We start from the raw sequence: 15,253 nt of genomic DNA, 5'->3' as shown, positions 1-15,253 counted from the left end.
CCAACCCCCCCCCCCCAAACACACACACCCACTTCAACTTCGCACCTCCCCATAAGCACCCCCATTTCAAGACTTCTGGATACGCCACTGCTTAAAAACTGTATGATAAACATCACTGCACTCTCCTTACTTTTATGTGTTATGTAATTCAGCAAAGTTGTGTGTTAAGGATGGGGTGTCGCTAACTGCAGTCTTAAGATTGGTGCTGGTTTGAGCAGCTTCTGGCTCAGGGTTTGGTTGGTAGAATCAAGTTTTCTTGGAAGGACCTCAAATTGGATGACCAGTGTACCCATTTGATTTGTGTGTGTTTTATAGAACTCAATGCATCTTTCGGAAGAGTAGGGGTTTCCCTTAAGCTATGGCACATTTCAGTCTTGTCGTTATAGACTGATAAAAGTCTTATTAAATTTCTAGACAAAATAACTTTTTCAATAAGAATAAGATCTGCTTAAAGGAAAGGACTTCAGTGAAGGTTCATAGTACAGTAAGCTATTAGTAGACCTGTGCATAGTACACAATAGGAAAACTATTACACAATGGTTAGATTTGATGCTTGAAAAAATTTCCTGATGGCTTGCAAGGCCCAAAGGAAATTTTTGAATGCATTAAATCTAACTTAAGTTTAATAATTTGAAGGCATTTTATCATGTTAATCTCTATATGTCCGTGAACACAGCGATAGGGCCTATCAAAAAATTACCAGTGGAGGACATGGAGAAACAAGCAAATTGTTTCCCAAATGAAAAATACTACTGTATAAATTCGTAACCATTACGAATAAAAATTCAAAATCAATTCTGCTTTTAAATGAATAATAGCAAAGTTTGATATAAAGAGTGCATTAGAAGCATTTGAAACAAATTAATCAACATTTTTATTCTGGGCATCGACAGAAAACATATACAGAGGTATAAGCATAATTATACTGTATGTATACGCTATCTATCCAATGAACCCGTGACGGGGTATACTGTATAAAGGGATATCATGATACGAGTAACGTTGTACGTTTTAATAGCAACATCACTTACATTATAAGAGCACATTTTATAAGAAGAAGGAGGCTGTCGAAATTGCAGAAAATTAAGAGCAAAATAAGAATAAATTAAGGCTAAAATGCCACAAGTGAGTTTTTTATTTTTTAGTAGTAGTAGAAAAACCAATTACGACAGGAACGATTATACTTGTCTAAAGCGGGGTTGTATGTTTGTTGTGTTATGTTGCTGGCAGTACAAAAGATTGCACGTGTGGAGTCAGCGCTCTAGTATTCTTATTGTAACTCATTTGTACATTCATACAATCTTAATACTGTACTGTTATGTGATTCATTTTATAATGATTCTGGGAACAAGGTCACATTTTTTTTTATAATTAGTGGACGTTTTTCGATTTGGGGTGGGGGGGGTGCGTACGCACCCAACGCACCAGTGTTGTGGAACAACTTACCCAATTTCATAAGGTCATCTTCATCTTTGTCCCTTTTCAAATCATGACTTAAATCTCATCTTTTTTAACAATTTTAATGTTTTTTGTGCTTTTTAATATCTTGTTTTTGTTTTTTTTTTGTCTTTGACTCTTGGTAATAGAGAGCATTCAGATTACTGGTGTTGAATTATATGTAAAGGACCTAATGCCACTGGAAAATAAATAGAACAGAAAATTACTTATTATTAACAGTGTGCTGTACAATCTGCTGGAATGAATGTCAGTTTTAATTCTTTCAGATTATGGCCAAATGGTCAAATCAATATTTTAAGGGGACACTTGATTAGCTCCGCCAAGGAGGTTATGTATTCACTGCTGTCTCTTAGCAAGATTACACAAAAACTAATGAATTTAGTGAAATGGTATAATAATCAGACACCTTTCAATTTTCAGAAGAAAAGGTCAAAAGTCAAGGTCACAGAAATTTGATTTTGTACCCTTGAGCTTGAAAGAAAATAATGGAATAGTCCTTTGCATTCAAACAGCATCTAAGAATATAATGTTCCTGAATAAAACAGGTGATTCCATTATTTCAATCATTAAGGTTATGCTGCAGTTTCGTTTATCATTACAAGGCCTGCATATTGCTGGTACTGTATTCAGGCACAGGGTGGAGGTATACACTTTATTGGGTGACTGCTCTACTTTTTTTTATTGTTTCACAACAACTACAGCAGTGTCAAAATAAGGGAAAAAATCATTCAACTTCATATTTTGCGATTGCAGAGCAATACAGCATTCCATATTTCAATGTATTTAGTAAACATAGAGAAAATAAAAGAGGAGGTGGCATTCTTGTTTATGTGAGAGATCATATGACTGTCAATGTTCTGGAAGATATACAGGTACCTCCTGAACTAGAAATTCAGGGAACAATGGGGCGATGGCAGACAGTGAGGGATCAAGTGGTCATATCTGAAAGTATGTGGATGACCTGACTCTTGGTGAAAGTAGGTACAGTATTTACATGAGCCTAGTAACATCCAAAATGCTGTGGACTCTCTAATTAATTGGTCAGCAGAAAACAAGCTGAAGCTCAACCTTACCAAGTGTCAGGTCGTGCAAGTTTATTTTGGCCGAAAGGCACTTCCAGAGATGAACATTTGCATATCTGATTACATCCTCCCCTCGATAGAGTAAAACTCCTAGGTGTCATCCTTGATAGGGATTTGAAATGGGAAAGTAACACCAATGCTATTTATAGTAAGGCATGTAGAAAATTATTCATGATTAGGAAACTGAAACAAGCTGGTTTGGATCACTATGAGTAGACTTGTATCTATAAATCTTATATCTGCCCTCTGTTGGAGTATGGTGCGCCTTTGTGGAACTCTGGCGTCACTAGAGCACCATTGGCTTAGAGGGAATTCAGAAACGTGTATGTCGCTGTATTCTATCTGAGGCGTGTGTGTTGTATAAACGCAATAGGGATTCCGTGTGATTACAAACACCTGTGAAAAAGGCTACTTCAAATAATCCCCAAATTTGGTGGATTGGGATTCCTACTTGTGCCTGCAGGTAATATCAAGTGGTAATTATTCACTGACCAAGTCGAGGTCACCTTATACAGTACAGCTTATCAGTGAAAAACTTCTGCATTGTTTATTGAAGCCTTATATTATGCAGAATATCATCAATTGATTAAGATGTTAAAGTTAAACCTAAGAGAGTAATCTTGTAATTTTGTCAGATTATAATTTAAGTTTGTAAATTGCAGCTCTATTGTGAACAAAAGGCAAATTAAGGTAGAGTTTATTAACTTTCATTGTTCTAGTGGGAGACCGCTGAGGAATAGGCCTACTGTAGTGTTTACAAAACAATGGGCTGGACGGAAAGTGCAGTTAAGGTGTGCACTCCTCAGCATTTGGGGATAAAAACAAATAGTTGATTTTAAAACACATCCCACAATGCAATGCCTTTTGCTGTAACACGGTTTCAAAATTACAAGTATAAATGAGTGTCAATGGTGGAACGGCCTCCAGCACTAATTAGTGTTCAATGACACAACACCGTGTTCAATCCAACAGTGTAGTATAAACACAGCCTCTCAAGACCTTAAGTTTGTTTAGAAAGTTTATCAACCCATGGAAAGAACATATGTAAGAGTTTCGCTATAAAAGCTAGTGAATCCTGTAGATTTAGTTCATGGTTTCCAAAGACAAGCTCAGAAACATCTATTGCTTTAAGAAAGCCTAGAAAATATGATAAATTTAGATATAAAATCAACCGATATAAATACAGTCCTCTACCGTACCTTATACAGTTTCAAGAGACAGATATATATATATATATATTTTATGACCAATTTTTATACAAATTATAATAATTAGCAATAAAAATGTTAATATTGAAAACAATGTCTATGATTAATAATAGTAATAATAATAATAGTGTTACGGCCAAACGTATCATTTTATTTAATTGTCGGATAATAGAATGAACCGCTAGGTGAGGTTAGTCAGGTTGCGGCAGTCAGCCATGGTAACATCAAGTAGTAAGCTTCGTATTATCGTAGTACTGAACTGTATTTCATCACAAATCATACTTCTTTCCACATCTACAAGATCATATTAAATGGTTAGTTTGTGTAATGTTAGTGTAATTGTATAAACCATTAATATTAGATTCAATGCACTGATAAAGGCATGCGATGATATAATTGTTAGGCCTAGGACTGCACGTTATGCCCTGCGTGCAAAGTTTCCGAACAGTCAGGTACTGTCAGATAAACGTGTTTAGGGATCGTCTCCTATTCGCTAAGCATAGGCTTAAGCCTAGTGCATAGTAACGTTGTTTTGTTTATATTTTTCTACTTGCAGTCAATCAGTTATAGCAGTTATAGTAGAACAGTTACTGCCCAGTTACTGTGACTCTGTATGCTCAAAGAAGAGACAAAGAGAATTAAAAGATTGTGAAACTGCATTGACGTGTGTATGGTTTATTTGGCCCAATAAATAGCAACAATATTAATAATATCATAATAATAACAATAATTCTGCAATGACCTATAATGACCTATGTTTGTGGTTTTTTTAATTCCAATTTGATGTTTCATAATCTTGTTTAATTTGGTTGTGTGTGATTTTTGGATTCTGTGGTGTAAATTTGTGGTTGTCCTGTAATTTTAAAACTATTTTTCATACTTTGACGACTATTTGTACATTTTATCACAATTCAGCTTTGTGCTGCGTTATTTTGATTTTGATATTCTGAAATAAAGATACCTTGATATATTTTGACCCCTTTTGAGTCTTAAACTTAACATTAAACAGAATTTTATCCTCTGAATCCCTGGATTGAACATTGGTATAGGCCTAAACCAATTTTGTTAATTGTGACCCTTAAAAATGGGGATTTCATTTTTTTTTTGGTGTGGGTCTGTCCTCAACTATACACCAATGCTTCTTTCGTTTTACTTATATGTTATTGTCACCAATGCAACTACTTGTTTGCCTACCATTCAACAATCAACCTAGTGAGCTTATTCTATCCTAACGTAATGTAATAAATCATAGAATATTTAAAAATTATGGTGGAAATGATCTTTTTTTCAGATGAATCTGATGTTTCATTATTTGAAGTTGTAACAGTTACGCAAAACAAGTTAACAATAACATTTGAACATCCAGCCAAAATAGGAATGGCTTGTGGTAAGAGTTTTTTTTTATGGAGAGAGGTTTAAGTATTAGTTGTGGGGTGTTACACCTACAGTAAGATCATTTGTCACAGTACAGTAGTAGCGCTTCCTACCTACAGAACCGGGGCAGATGCATGTGTCTCCAGGCTAACATGATTATACCCCCAACTCTTAGCTAAATTATTCATGGCACACTCATTATTTGACTGCTGCATAGTCTTTCCACACCCCACCCCTATCCCTACCAGTAAACATGATCCACCACTGTAGAGCTTGTATATCTAATAAAAGTCGAAAAACAATAGAAACGATTCTGTGTTTTAGTCCAACTGTGCCAAATCTCCCAAGCCCCGACTAACCTAACCTAGTATTCTTTTTCTGTACCTAGGCCCTACCTTATAGGCCTGGCCCCCGGCCTAACTACTGTAGGCCCTGGCCTAACTTAGCTGGGCCCCTGACCTAACTAGGCCACTGGCCTAACTAGGCCCTAGGCTAGGCAATCTAGCTTTAAAAAGAGCCAAAGGTCAAACAAATTGCAAACAAAGGTTTTTCTTTTTTAATCTAATATGTATAATGAGGGGATGAAATTCCACAAATCACACCTCGGTCACACATCGGGAACATATGCAAATTAGCTAAAATATACAAATTAGGTTGAAAATGTAGGGGTCTTGTATCTTGGCAACTGCTGGTTGCAGGGAGTTAGTTACTTTTTCAAATTGCTCATAACGTGTATGTTTATATTTGCTCTAATGGAACATTTGCCTAAAAAATGAACAGAAATTCTACAATTGACCTCTGACCTTATATTCACTGAATTTGTATATCTCTGCAACTAATGTATATAGAATCTTAATTTAGGTCTTAAATTATTCAATACATGATTCTTTCCAATATATTAATCAAAGAGATAGAAATCTATAATCACACCATGGCCATATACTGTTCATATGCAAATTAGCTCTAAAATATGAAAATTAAAAATGAAAATAAAAGGTTTCCATATTTTGACAATGGCTAGTCACAGAGAGTTGCTTTCTTTTTCAGATTGTGCAGAATATGCATGTTTCTATTTGCTGTATTAATAGAACATTTTCCACAGAAAAGACTAGAAATGCTAAAATTGACCTTTGACCTTATAATCACCAAATTTACATATCTCTGTTGCTACTTTCCGTAGAATCTTGATTTAGATCCTAAATTATTTAAATACATGCTTCTTTTCAATATAATAATAGAAGGGATGGAAATCTATTATCACACCATGTTCACATGTACTGTTCATATGCAAATTAGCTGTAAAATATGCAAACTGAGAATGAAAATATAAGGTTCCTATATCTTGACAATGGCTGGTCACAGAGAGTTGCTTTCTTTTTCAAATTGTAGGGAATATTTGTTTTTATTGGCTCTAGCAGAACACCTGTCACCAAAATGGTCGGAAATGATACAATTGACCTTTGACATATTCACTGATTGCGTCTCTGCGACTTATGTCCATAGAAACTTTATTTACAAAACTTTTTTTTTTTCAAATTGTATGTGTGAAATATGAATATTTAAGTTTTATCGAACATTTCCTGCAAAAACTCAATACAAGTAAGACTAAAGAAATGATAATAGATTTTTGGAAAATTTGCAATAATGCTGAGCCTGTAACCATTAAAAACACGGAAATTGCTGTGGTCTCTGAATATAAATACCTAGGTTGCCTTTTTGATAATAAACTTAATCGGAAAAATATTACAGATATACTAGTAAGTCAGAGCCAAAACAGAATGGGGATCCTGCATAAAATGAAGTATATGAACATTGATAAAACTATATTAAGATTATTTTATAACTCTGTGATTATGAGTATTATGAGGTATTGTATCGTTTGTATCTTTGGAAATATGACCCAGAAAGATATAATGAGCAAATTGAATTATTGGGGATAACATGATGAATCTGGATTCCGCTTTGAATGAGAAAATTATTAAGAAAGTTAAAGATATAATGAATTATAATACACATCCACTGTACTCCCATTTTAACCATAGTTACTCAGGTAACAGATTAACTCCACCTATACTGAAAACTAAGAGGTTTAGACAGTCTTTTGTACCCAATTCTATCCATATATTTAATAGACGTGCCAAAAGGTGATTATCGTAATTCTCCATCCCTGCTAATTTTTAAATGGAATTTACTTGCATACTTCACTGCCTATATGTATTTTAATATAAATGCAATAATTTTATACTAGTTTAAACCTGGTCTTAACCATTTTAACATAAATGCAATGATTTTATACTATATGTATTTTAATATAAACGCAATAATTTTATACTAGTTTAAACCTGGTCTTAACCCTTTCGGATCTTAATTGCTATGCAGTAGGTCATCTGCATAACCATATTAATATTCACTACATGTTAATTACTATGTGTGTCAATTTCAAAGTAATTTTTGACAATCAAGATGAATGAAAGAAAAAAAATGTTCTATATAAAAAATATTTGGGAGACAATAAACTTTTATTTTTTATAAAAAAAATTATAAATTTATATGCATAACGAATGAAGAGCGCCCTCTATAGGTGAAAATTAATAAAAATTATGTAAAAAATGGGTTTTTTTCAAAAAAAATATAATTATAACATTAGACACAAAAGAAATGTTTCTTATAAATTGAAAGTACATTCATAAATCTTTTATTTGCCACCAAAATTGGCAAATTCAGTTCACAAATTCTTGAAATATGACCGAAACAAAATTCAGATCAGCTGAATGTAATATTGCGCAATGTGTATATCAATAAAAATAAAATGCATCAATATGTTTTTTGTTATAAACATTCTTTCAAATATATTCTAATAAAAATCTGATTATAGTATCTACTGTCCATGTTCTTTTGTAGTGTCACTAGTCCATTTTATTTATGCGATCCAGGACCTTGACAATCATATTTATAGTCTTTGAGTGTATGGAGCTGTTGAAAACATTTGTACTTGTGTACCGCAACATTACATTGGGGACACCAATTTGTTGTGCGACATACTTTTCCTTCCGGTGGTGAACATACAACACATGCAAGCCGTTGACGTTTTCCATTAGAAAGAAAAACTGGATTGAGAGTGTCCAAATGACGTTCAACGATACGCATAGGTGGAGGATTACTATAGTGTCGTCCACGCTTGTGAGGCTTCCGAATATAACCATCCAAAAGACCTGTTATCACATCTAGCCGTAGCTTGTTGCGATCAATTGAAGTACCACGATGATTTGCTTTATAAATAACTAGAGCATTTACAAAAGACTTCAAACAGAGCAAACAATACTTTTTTCCACCATTTAAGACTTTTGTGAACAAACAATGAGTGCCACATTTGCTGGTCAGCCAAATCCACCCCCCTCATAAACTTAGTGTACAACTCTATGCTACATGGTTTTTCAACTTCGATTTGATGGTTGGGTGCAGTCTTGTCCTTCACTATTTTTTTGAAGACATTCTCATTATGTATTGTTGACAAAACAGTTACCCTTTTTTTGTCCTGCCATGACACAAACTGCAGAATTCCATCCTTGTAAAATATTGGAGGGTCATGTTTTCTTTGTTGCGCATTCTTGATCACATTTGGTGTGCCTCTCCGATCACAGCGGAGGGTGCCACACGCTCCTGTTTGGTACATCAGTGCTAAATCTTTATGCAATTTTGGAGATGAAAATGCATTGTCCATGTACACATGGTGGCCTTTTCCAAGTAAATCATTGTCTCGTAACAATCTATAAACAATATCATAAGAAGCACCATTTACTGAAACAGGTACAGTTCCTTTTCCCGTGAATATTTCCCAGCCATAAGAATATCCAGTAGATGCTTCTGCCACACACCAAACACACATGCCAAATTTGTGTGGTTTTTTTGGGAGGTATTTTTTCAAGAAAGTTCTGCCTTTGAATGCAATTATACACTCATCAACACTAATTTCTCTGCGAGGATAATAACATGCTTGCCAGTTTTTTAAAAATTGACTTGTGATAGCAGAAACTTTGAACAACCGATCATATCCTGGTAATCCACGTGCTATAGCTAAGGCGTTATTGGAGCAATGCAAGTATTTTAGTATCAACAAAAAGTCATTTCGTGACATAACATCTGCAACAGAAAAATTCAAAAGCCAGTGTGTGCTCCAATGTAATTGAAAAGTTGGCAATTTTACAAGCCCCATGTAAAGAATAACAGCAATAAATGCTTTCATTGTATTCCTATCTATATCCTTCCATTGCTTAGCACTTGCACTTTCCGGATTCTCTGTTTTGTGTTCATTAGCATATCTATTAGTCTCAGTAACTAAGGTATCTAATACATCGGTTTCATGAGTAAGCATATCATTAAAAATATCCGAGATACTTGAATGTTCATCATGAACCATAGGCCCAAATGGTATTACGAAATCGGTCATCCAAGCCTCATCCGTACGGTAGGCATTCTCAAGCTCTGGTGGAACCGGGCGAGGTCGGTTCTGGTTGAGTCTAGGCCTAGGCCTAGCTTGTTGCGCCAGGGCTTCAGGCATTGCAAGCGGGGTCTCAGCATCAAGTACATTTCTATCATCCTCATCGGATGAAATAACATTATTATTACCTTCATTATTATTACCTTCACCATTGTTATCACTTGCACTGCTATTATCATCGTCGTTCGTGGAATCATCAGAAAAATCATTTTTGCTGTCTTCGTCACGAAATATTTCCAATAGTACTTCATCCGGATCAGTAAATATTTTATGATTAGACATTTTGCGTTATTGATGGAGAAGATTTTAGGATGATATTTGATGATTTTTTCTGGAAAATTTTGAATAGCAAGTATGTGTTTTTTTAGTTAGAAAATAAACTGTGACATGTAAACTGCATGCTGGGAAGGTTTCAGGTCATATAGACGTTTTCTCCAGTCGTAATTGTATTTCAAAGTAAGGAATAACAAAGAAACGCCTCAGCGTTCTGTGGCCATTCGCGGTTATGATTCTCGGAACGCCTGAGCGTTCAGTGGATCCGAAAGGGTTAATCATTACATAAATGCAATAATTTTATACTATTTTAATGCTTTTTCTCTCTTTGTCTTTTATCATCGTAGTGTGTTTTGATAATATATCTTAATACTTTTTACTTTCTTTTGATGTTTTTACAGTTTATCTTACTGTTCTAACATCACTTAACACTTTATATTTATGTTTGATCGCTTAGCTTCAAAGTACATTTCTGTTATATTTATGTATAATAGACTGAATAAAATGAATTGAATTGAATTGATTGATAAAAAGATATGGAACAATTGAGCTTTGACCTTATATTATTGGTCATTATCCTGGTCATATAACATTTTTATGTGATGATATAGTCATTGATGATGAACCTAATAACATTTTTCTGAAGCTATTGAGGTAAGATGTTGAGGTGGGGCTAAAATTAGGATACCCTAAATTATATATTTTGCCACCTTCTTATAACACATTAAGAAATTCTTAATAAGATAGCACTCTGAGACTAAGTTTGAAAAGGTAATTTAATTAACACAAGTTTTGGCAGGCAGTCGATACCAAAGCTTCACCAGGTGTTTCCAGTTTGTTCTTCACAAGCAAGCCTTTTTGAATTAAATCAATTACTTTCAAATTAAAATATACTTATCATTAACTATACTTATAAATCCTTGTTCCCTATATTTTCATCCATAATTGGCATAATTTGGCCGAGGACGTAAATTTTATAGACAGGAACGGGACATGTGTGACAAATATATTGTTTAAGATACCCTTTAATAAAATAAAAATAAAAATGAATTGAACAATATTAGGTTTCTTCAGACATTAGTGTCAAAGATATACAGTATGCAAATTCTGTGAATATCTATAGGGTCAATTTTAGCATATTGGTTATACGTGGGGCCAATGTTCCATTAGAGCAAATATTAACATGCATGTTTTGAAGAATTTTAAAAAGAAAGACACTAATTTTCAAAATGCTCGAAATCACTTTTTAACTAAATTAGAGCACGTTTCAAGCCATTTTGAGCATTTGAAAATTTTTTATAATTTTCCACTACACGCGAGCACTTTTACTTGCGCAGTACGTATGAAAGCTAGAAATTAGGGTTTTTTTTACATATTTTGGGTTCCTGACATTGTTTTCACAAATTTCCATTCTTTTCGGTCATCTTTTCGCCAAAAGCAATACCGTACGTGCGCATCAAACATAGGTATCTTTACGCTAAAATCAGACCTATTTTTAATCAGTTATAGCTCCTTAGGTTGTAAGGTGACCCCCAATTTTTATTACATATTATGAAAGCACATAAGTTGTAAATATGATTTTATAGATCATAATGGCTGATCGGACATTGTGACGTCATCATATTGGCATCTGAATTCAAAGAAAGTGAATTATACCTATGACGTCATTTTTGAAAATACGCATTTGAGCGTATCTCGCTTATCCTTTATCGATCGTCTTCCAACTTTGAGTATGTTATAGCTGAGACAATTTTCTTTCATATATTTGACATCTTTTTAAATTTTGATGATGTCATTATGGTCAAAAAAATTGTTTTTTCTGACCCCCACATCTTTCTTTCATCAAAAAGTTGATGAGCCCATATCATCTTAACCATTCGTCATTTCTGAATCATATTAAGTGAGCATAATCTTGAGGTCAAGGTTGAATGTCAGGTACCCTAATTTTCCATTCGCGCGACTTAACGTGCGCGTACGCGTTTGTCAACGTTTATATATGCATATAACCATGAATATTTTTAATCAGGTATAGCTCCATAGGATGAAAGGTGACCCCCAAATTTTATTACATATTCTGAAAGCAAATGAGTTGTAGATACGATTTTATAGATCATATTGGCTGATCGGACATTGTGACGTCATCATATTGCCATTTGAATTAAGAAAAAATTGAATTTTTATTTATGATGTTATTACTTTTTAATCTCGTTTGAACGTACTCGCTTATCTTGATTGATTGTCTCCCACCTGTGAGTATGTTATAACTAAATCAATTCTCTTTCAGCGTGTCCCTTTATTTTTTATTTTGGTGACGTCATCATGGTCAAAAAGAATGCTTTTTTGGAGCCTTCTCATCTTTCTTTCTTAAAAGATGTAAACACATTAAAAATAGAGGGCGGCAGACTATTTCGACACTATCAGACCGATAGTTCGTATACTGTAAAGGCAAAATTCGTGTGGCATTACCAACCAACAGGGGGTTTTAAATTAAACTTGACAAGGTTTAAATTCATGTGCCATTACCGTCATCAGGCACGTCGTATAAGGTATTCGTACTTGTGCCTTAAAATTTAAAAATTGTTAATATCACTTTTCAGATAATTTAAAGCACGTTTCAGGTCATTTTGAATATTCCAAAACTTTCCAAAATTTACTTGCCGTACGCTCATTTCCACGCCCACAGCATGTACTAAAGCTGGAAATTACGTTTCGGTTACATGTGTTGGCTTTGTGACACTGTATTAATACTATCGTGCGCACGGACGTTAAGACGTATGTGTACACATTCGTGAGTCCTTAAAATGCTCAAAATTACTCTTTTCTTTTAAAATTTATTTTAAAATGCTCAAAATTACTCTTTAAATAGAGCATGTTTTAGCATATAATACTTTTCAATCAGAACCGCGCGTGCTTCGTCAGGGTCAATGTACGGCGGATCACCTAACTCGTCCTCAGTGAAATCTAGTCTTTTTTTTCTTATTCTTCTTTTTTTCTCCCCTTTTCTGTTCGCACGATATCTCAAAAAATGCCACGAGTTACGCACAATCGCTGTCAGCAAACATTTGGCTTGGTCTGGAATAGTCATGGTAAGCTTTTCAGCGTGCTCAGTCATGCGTGACGTCATCTACGTGCAATTTTGCGTTTTTACATTATCGATCATATCAGCCTAACCAGTTGCCATTTCGAAATCGTATTAAGTGAGCATTAACTTCGGGTTAATGTTGAATGTACTGTACCCTAAATTCTACGCGTGCGCCTATTAACTCGCGCGCACGCGTGTGTCAAATTTTCAAAATGCTCGAAATCACTTTTTAACTAAATTAGAGCACGTTTCAAGCCATTTTGAGCATTTGAAAATTTTTCATAATTTTCCACTACGCGCGCGCATTTTGACGTGCGCAGCACGTACGAAAGCTAGACACTATGTTTTTTCACATAGTTTGGGTTCCTGACATTGTTTTCACAAACTTCCATTCTTTTCGGTCATCTTTTGGCCAATAGCAATACCGTATGTGCGCATCAAACATAGGTATCTTTACACGTATTTGTGCCGCTATACAGTGTAATTATGCTAAAATCAGACCTATTTTTAATCAGTTATAGCTCCTTAGGTTGAAAGGTGACCCCCAATTTCTATTACATATTCTGAAAGCACATAAGTTGTAAATATGATTTTATAGATCATAATGGCTGATCGGACATTGTGACGTCATCATATTGGCATCTGAATTCAAAGAAAGTGACTTATAGCAATGATGTCATTTTTGAAAACACGCATTTGAGCGTATCTCGCTTATCCTTGGTCGATCGTCTTCCAACTTTGAGTATGTTATAGCTGAGACAATTCTCTTTCATATATTTTACTTCTTTTTACTTTTTGATGACGTCATCATGGTCAAAAAAATTGTTTTTTCTGACCCCCTCATTTCTCTTTATTCAAAACGTTGATGACCCCATATAATCTTAACCATTCGTCATTTCTAAATCATATATGGTGAGCATAAGCTTCAGATCAAGGTTGAATGTTATGTACCTTAATTTTTCGTTTTCGCTATTTAGCGTGCACGTACGCGTGCGTCAACATTTATATATGCATAAAACCATGAATATTTTTAATCAGTTATAGCTCCTTAGGATGAAAGGTAACCCCCAATTTTTATTAGATAATCTGAAAGCACATGAGTTGTAGATACGATTTTTTACTTCATAATGGCTGATCAGACATTGTGACGTCATCATATTGCCATTTGAATTAAAAAACTGAATTTTTATTTATGATGCCATTATGTTTATACTCGTTTGAACGTATCTCGCTTATTCTTGATTGATTGTCTCCTACCTTTGAGTATGATATAGCTAAATCAATTCTCTTGAAGATGTGTCCCTTTATTTTTCATTTTGATCACGTCAACATGGTGAAAAGAATGAATTTTTGGAGCCCTTTTATCTCTCATTCTTAAAAGATGTAAAATAATAGAACAGATGAGGGCGGCAGACTGTATTTCGACGCTATCAGACTAATATATATAGGTTATGTGAAGGGAAAGTTTGTGTGGCATTACCAACTAACAGGCGGTTTTAAATACACTTGACAATGTTTAATTTCGTGTGATATTACTGTACACGCACACTTGGTGACGTGCGTGTCTGTTAAAATTTGAAAATTCTCCATATTACTATTCAGATAGTTTAAAGAACGTTTTGGGTCATTTTCAGCATTCCAAAACTTTCCATAATTTACCCGCCGTACGTTCATTTCCACGCACACAGCACATATTAAAGCTGTAAATCACGTTTTGTTACATACTTTGTGTTCCTGGCACATTATTCATATCAGGAGTCACTCTTTGTGCTATTACCGCGCTCACGGGCGTCAAGACGTACGTGTACACATGCGGAAATCTTTTAAAATGCTCAAAATTATTCTTTAAAAAAAAAACTAATTACAGCATATTTTAGCATATTATGACACTTTTCAATCAGAACCGCGTGACCTTAATGAGGGTCAAAGTGCGGCGGATCACCTAACTCGTCCTCAGTGACGAGTTCAAATCTAGTTGGTATTTGACATGGTATTTTACCGCTATCGTTAATCATTGTGAAGTTAGGCTGTGTTAGGCTGTATGGTATTAGAAACATCATTATTAATACCCTTTCTATGGGATGCCAACTAGGGCAATTATAATTTAAAATCTGCATAATAATATTAAATGTCGCTGTTTTCGTTATTCGTTAGAAACAGGGAGATCATAAAAACGCATTTTTAAAATTTTGAGAGTATTAGCTTAATACCCTTCTGTTTTAATACCTGTCTGCTACGCCCCTGATATATGTATGTATGTACGTGTATATATATATAC

At 34.5% G+C, this 15,253-nt stretch overlaps 1 protein-coding gene across 1 annotated transcript in view; it reads left to right on the top strand.

The window, feature by feature from the left end:
* The window catches only part of LOC117105198 (mediator of RNA polymerase II transcription subunit 1-like), a 31,456-nt gene that overhangs the window by 8,608 nt on the left and 7,595 nt on the right, over positions 1-15,253 (top strand). Inside the window, exon 6 of the mRNA XM_033246267.1 lies at positions 5,040-5,135. Coding sequence (XP_033102158.1) covers positions 5,040-5,135 — 96 coding nt within the window. The remainder of the gene's footprint in view (positions 1-5,039; positions 5,136-15,253) is intronic.

This window comes from Anneissia japonica, unplaced genomic scaffold (genome assembly GCF_011630105.1).
Source record: "Anneissia japonica isolate Jap-2015-1 unplaced genomic scaffold, ASM1163010v1 scaffold1567_len95293_cov131, whole genome shotgun sequence".
In the NCBI taxonomy this organism is placed as follows: domain Eukaryota; kingdom Metazoa; phylum Echinodermata; class Crinoidea; order Comatulida; family Comatulidae; genus Anneissia; species Anneissia japonica.
Note: the sequence above shows the minus strand (reverse complement) of the source record. Positions and strands in the feature narration are given on the sequence as shown.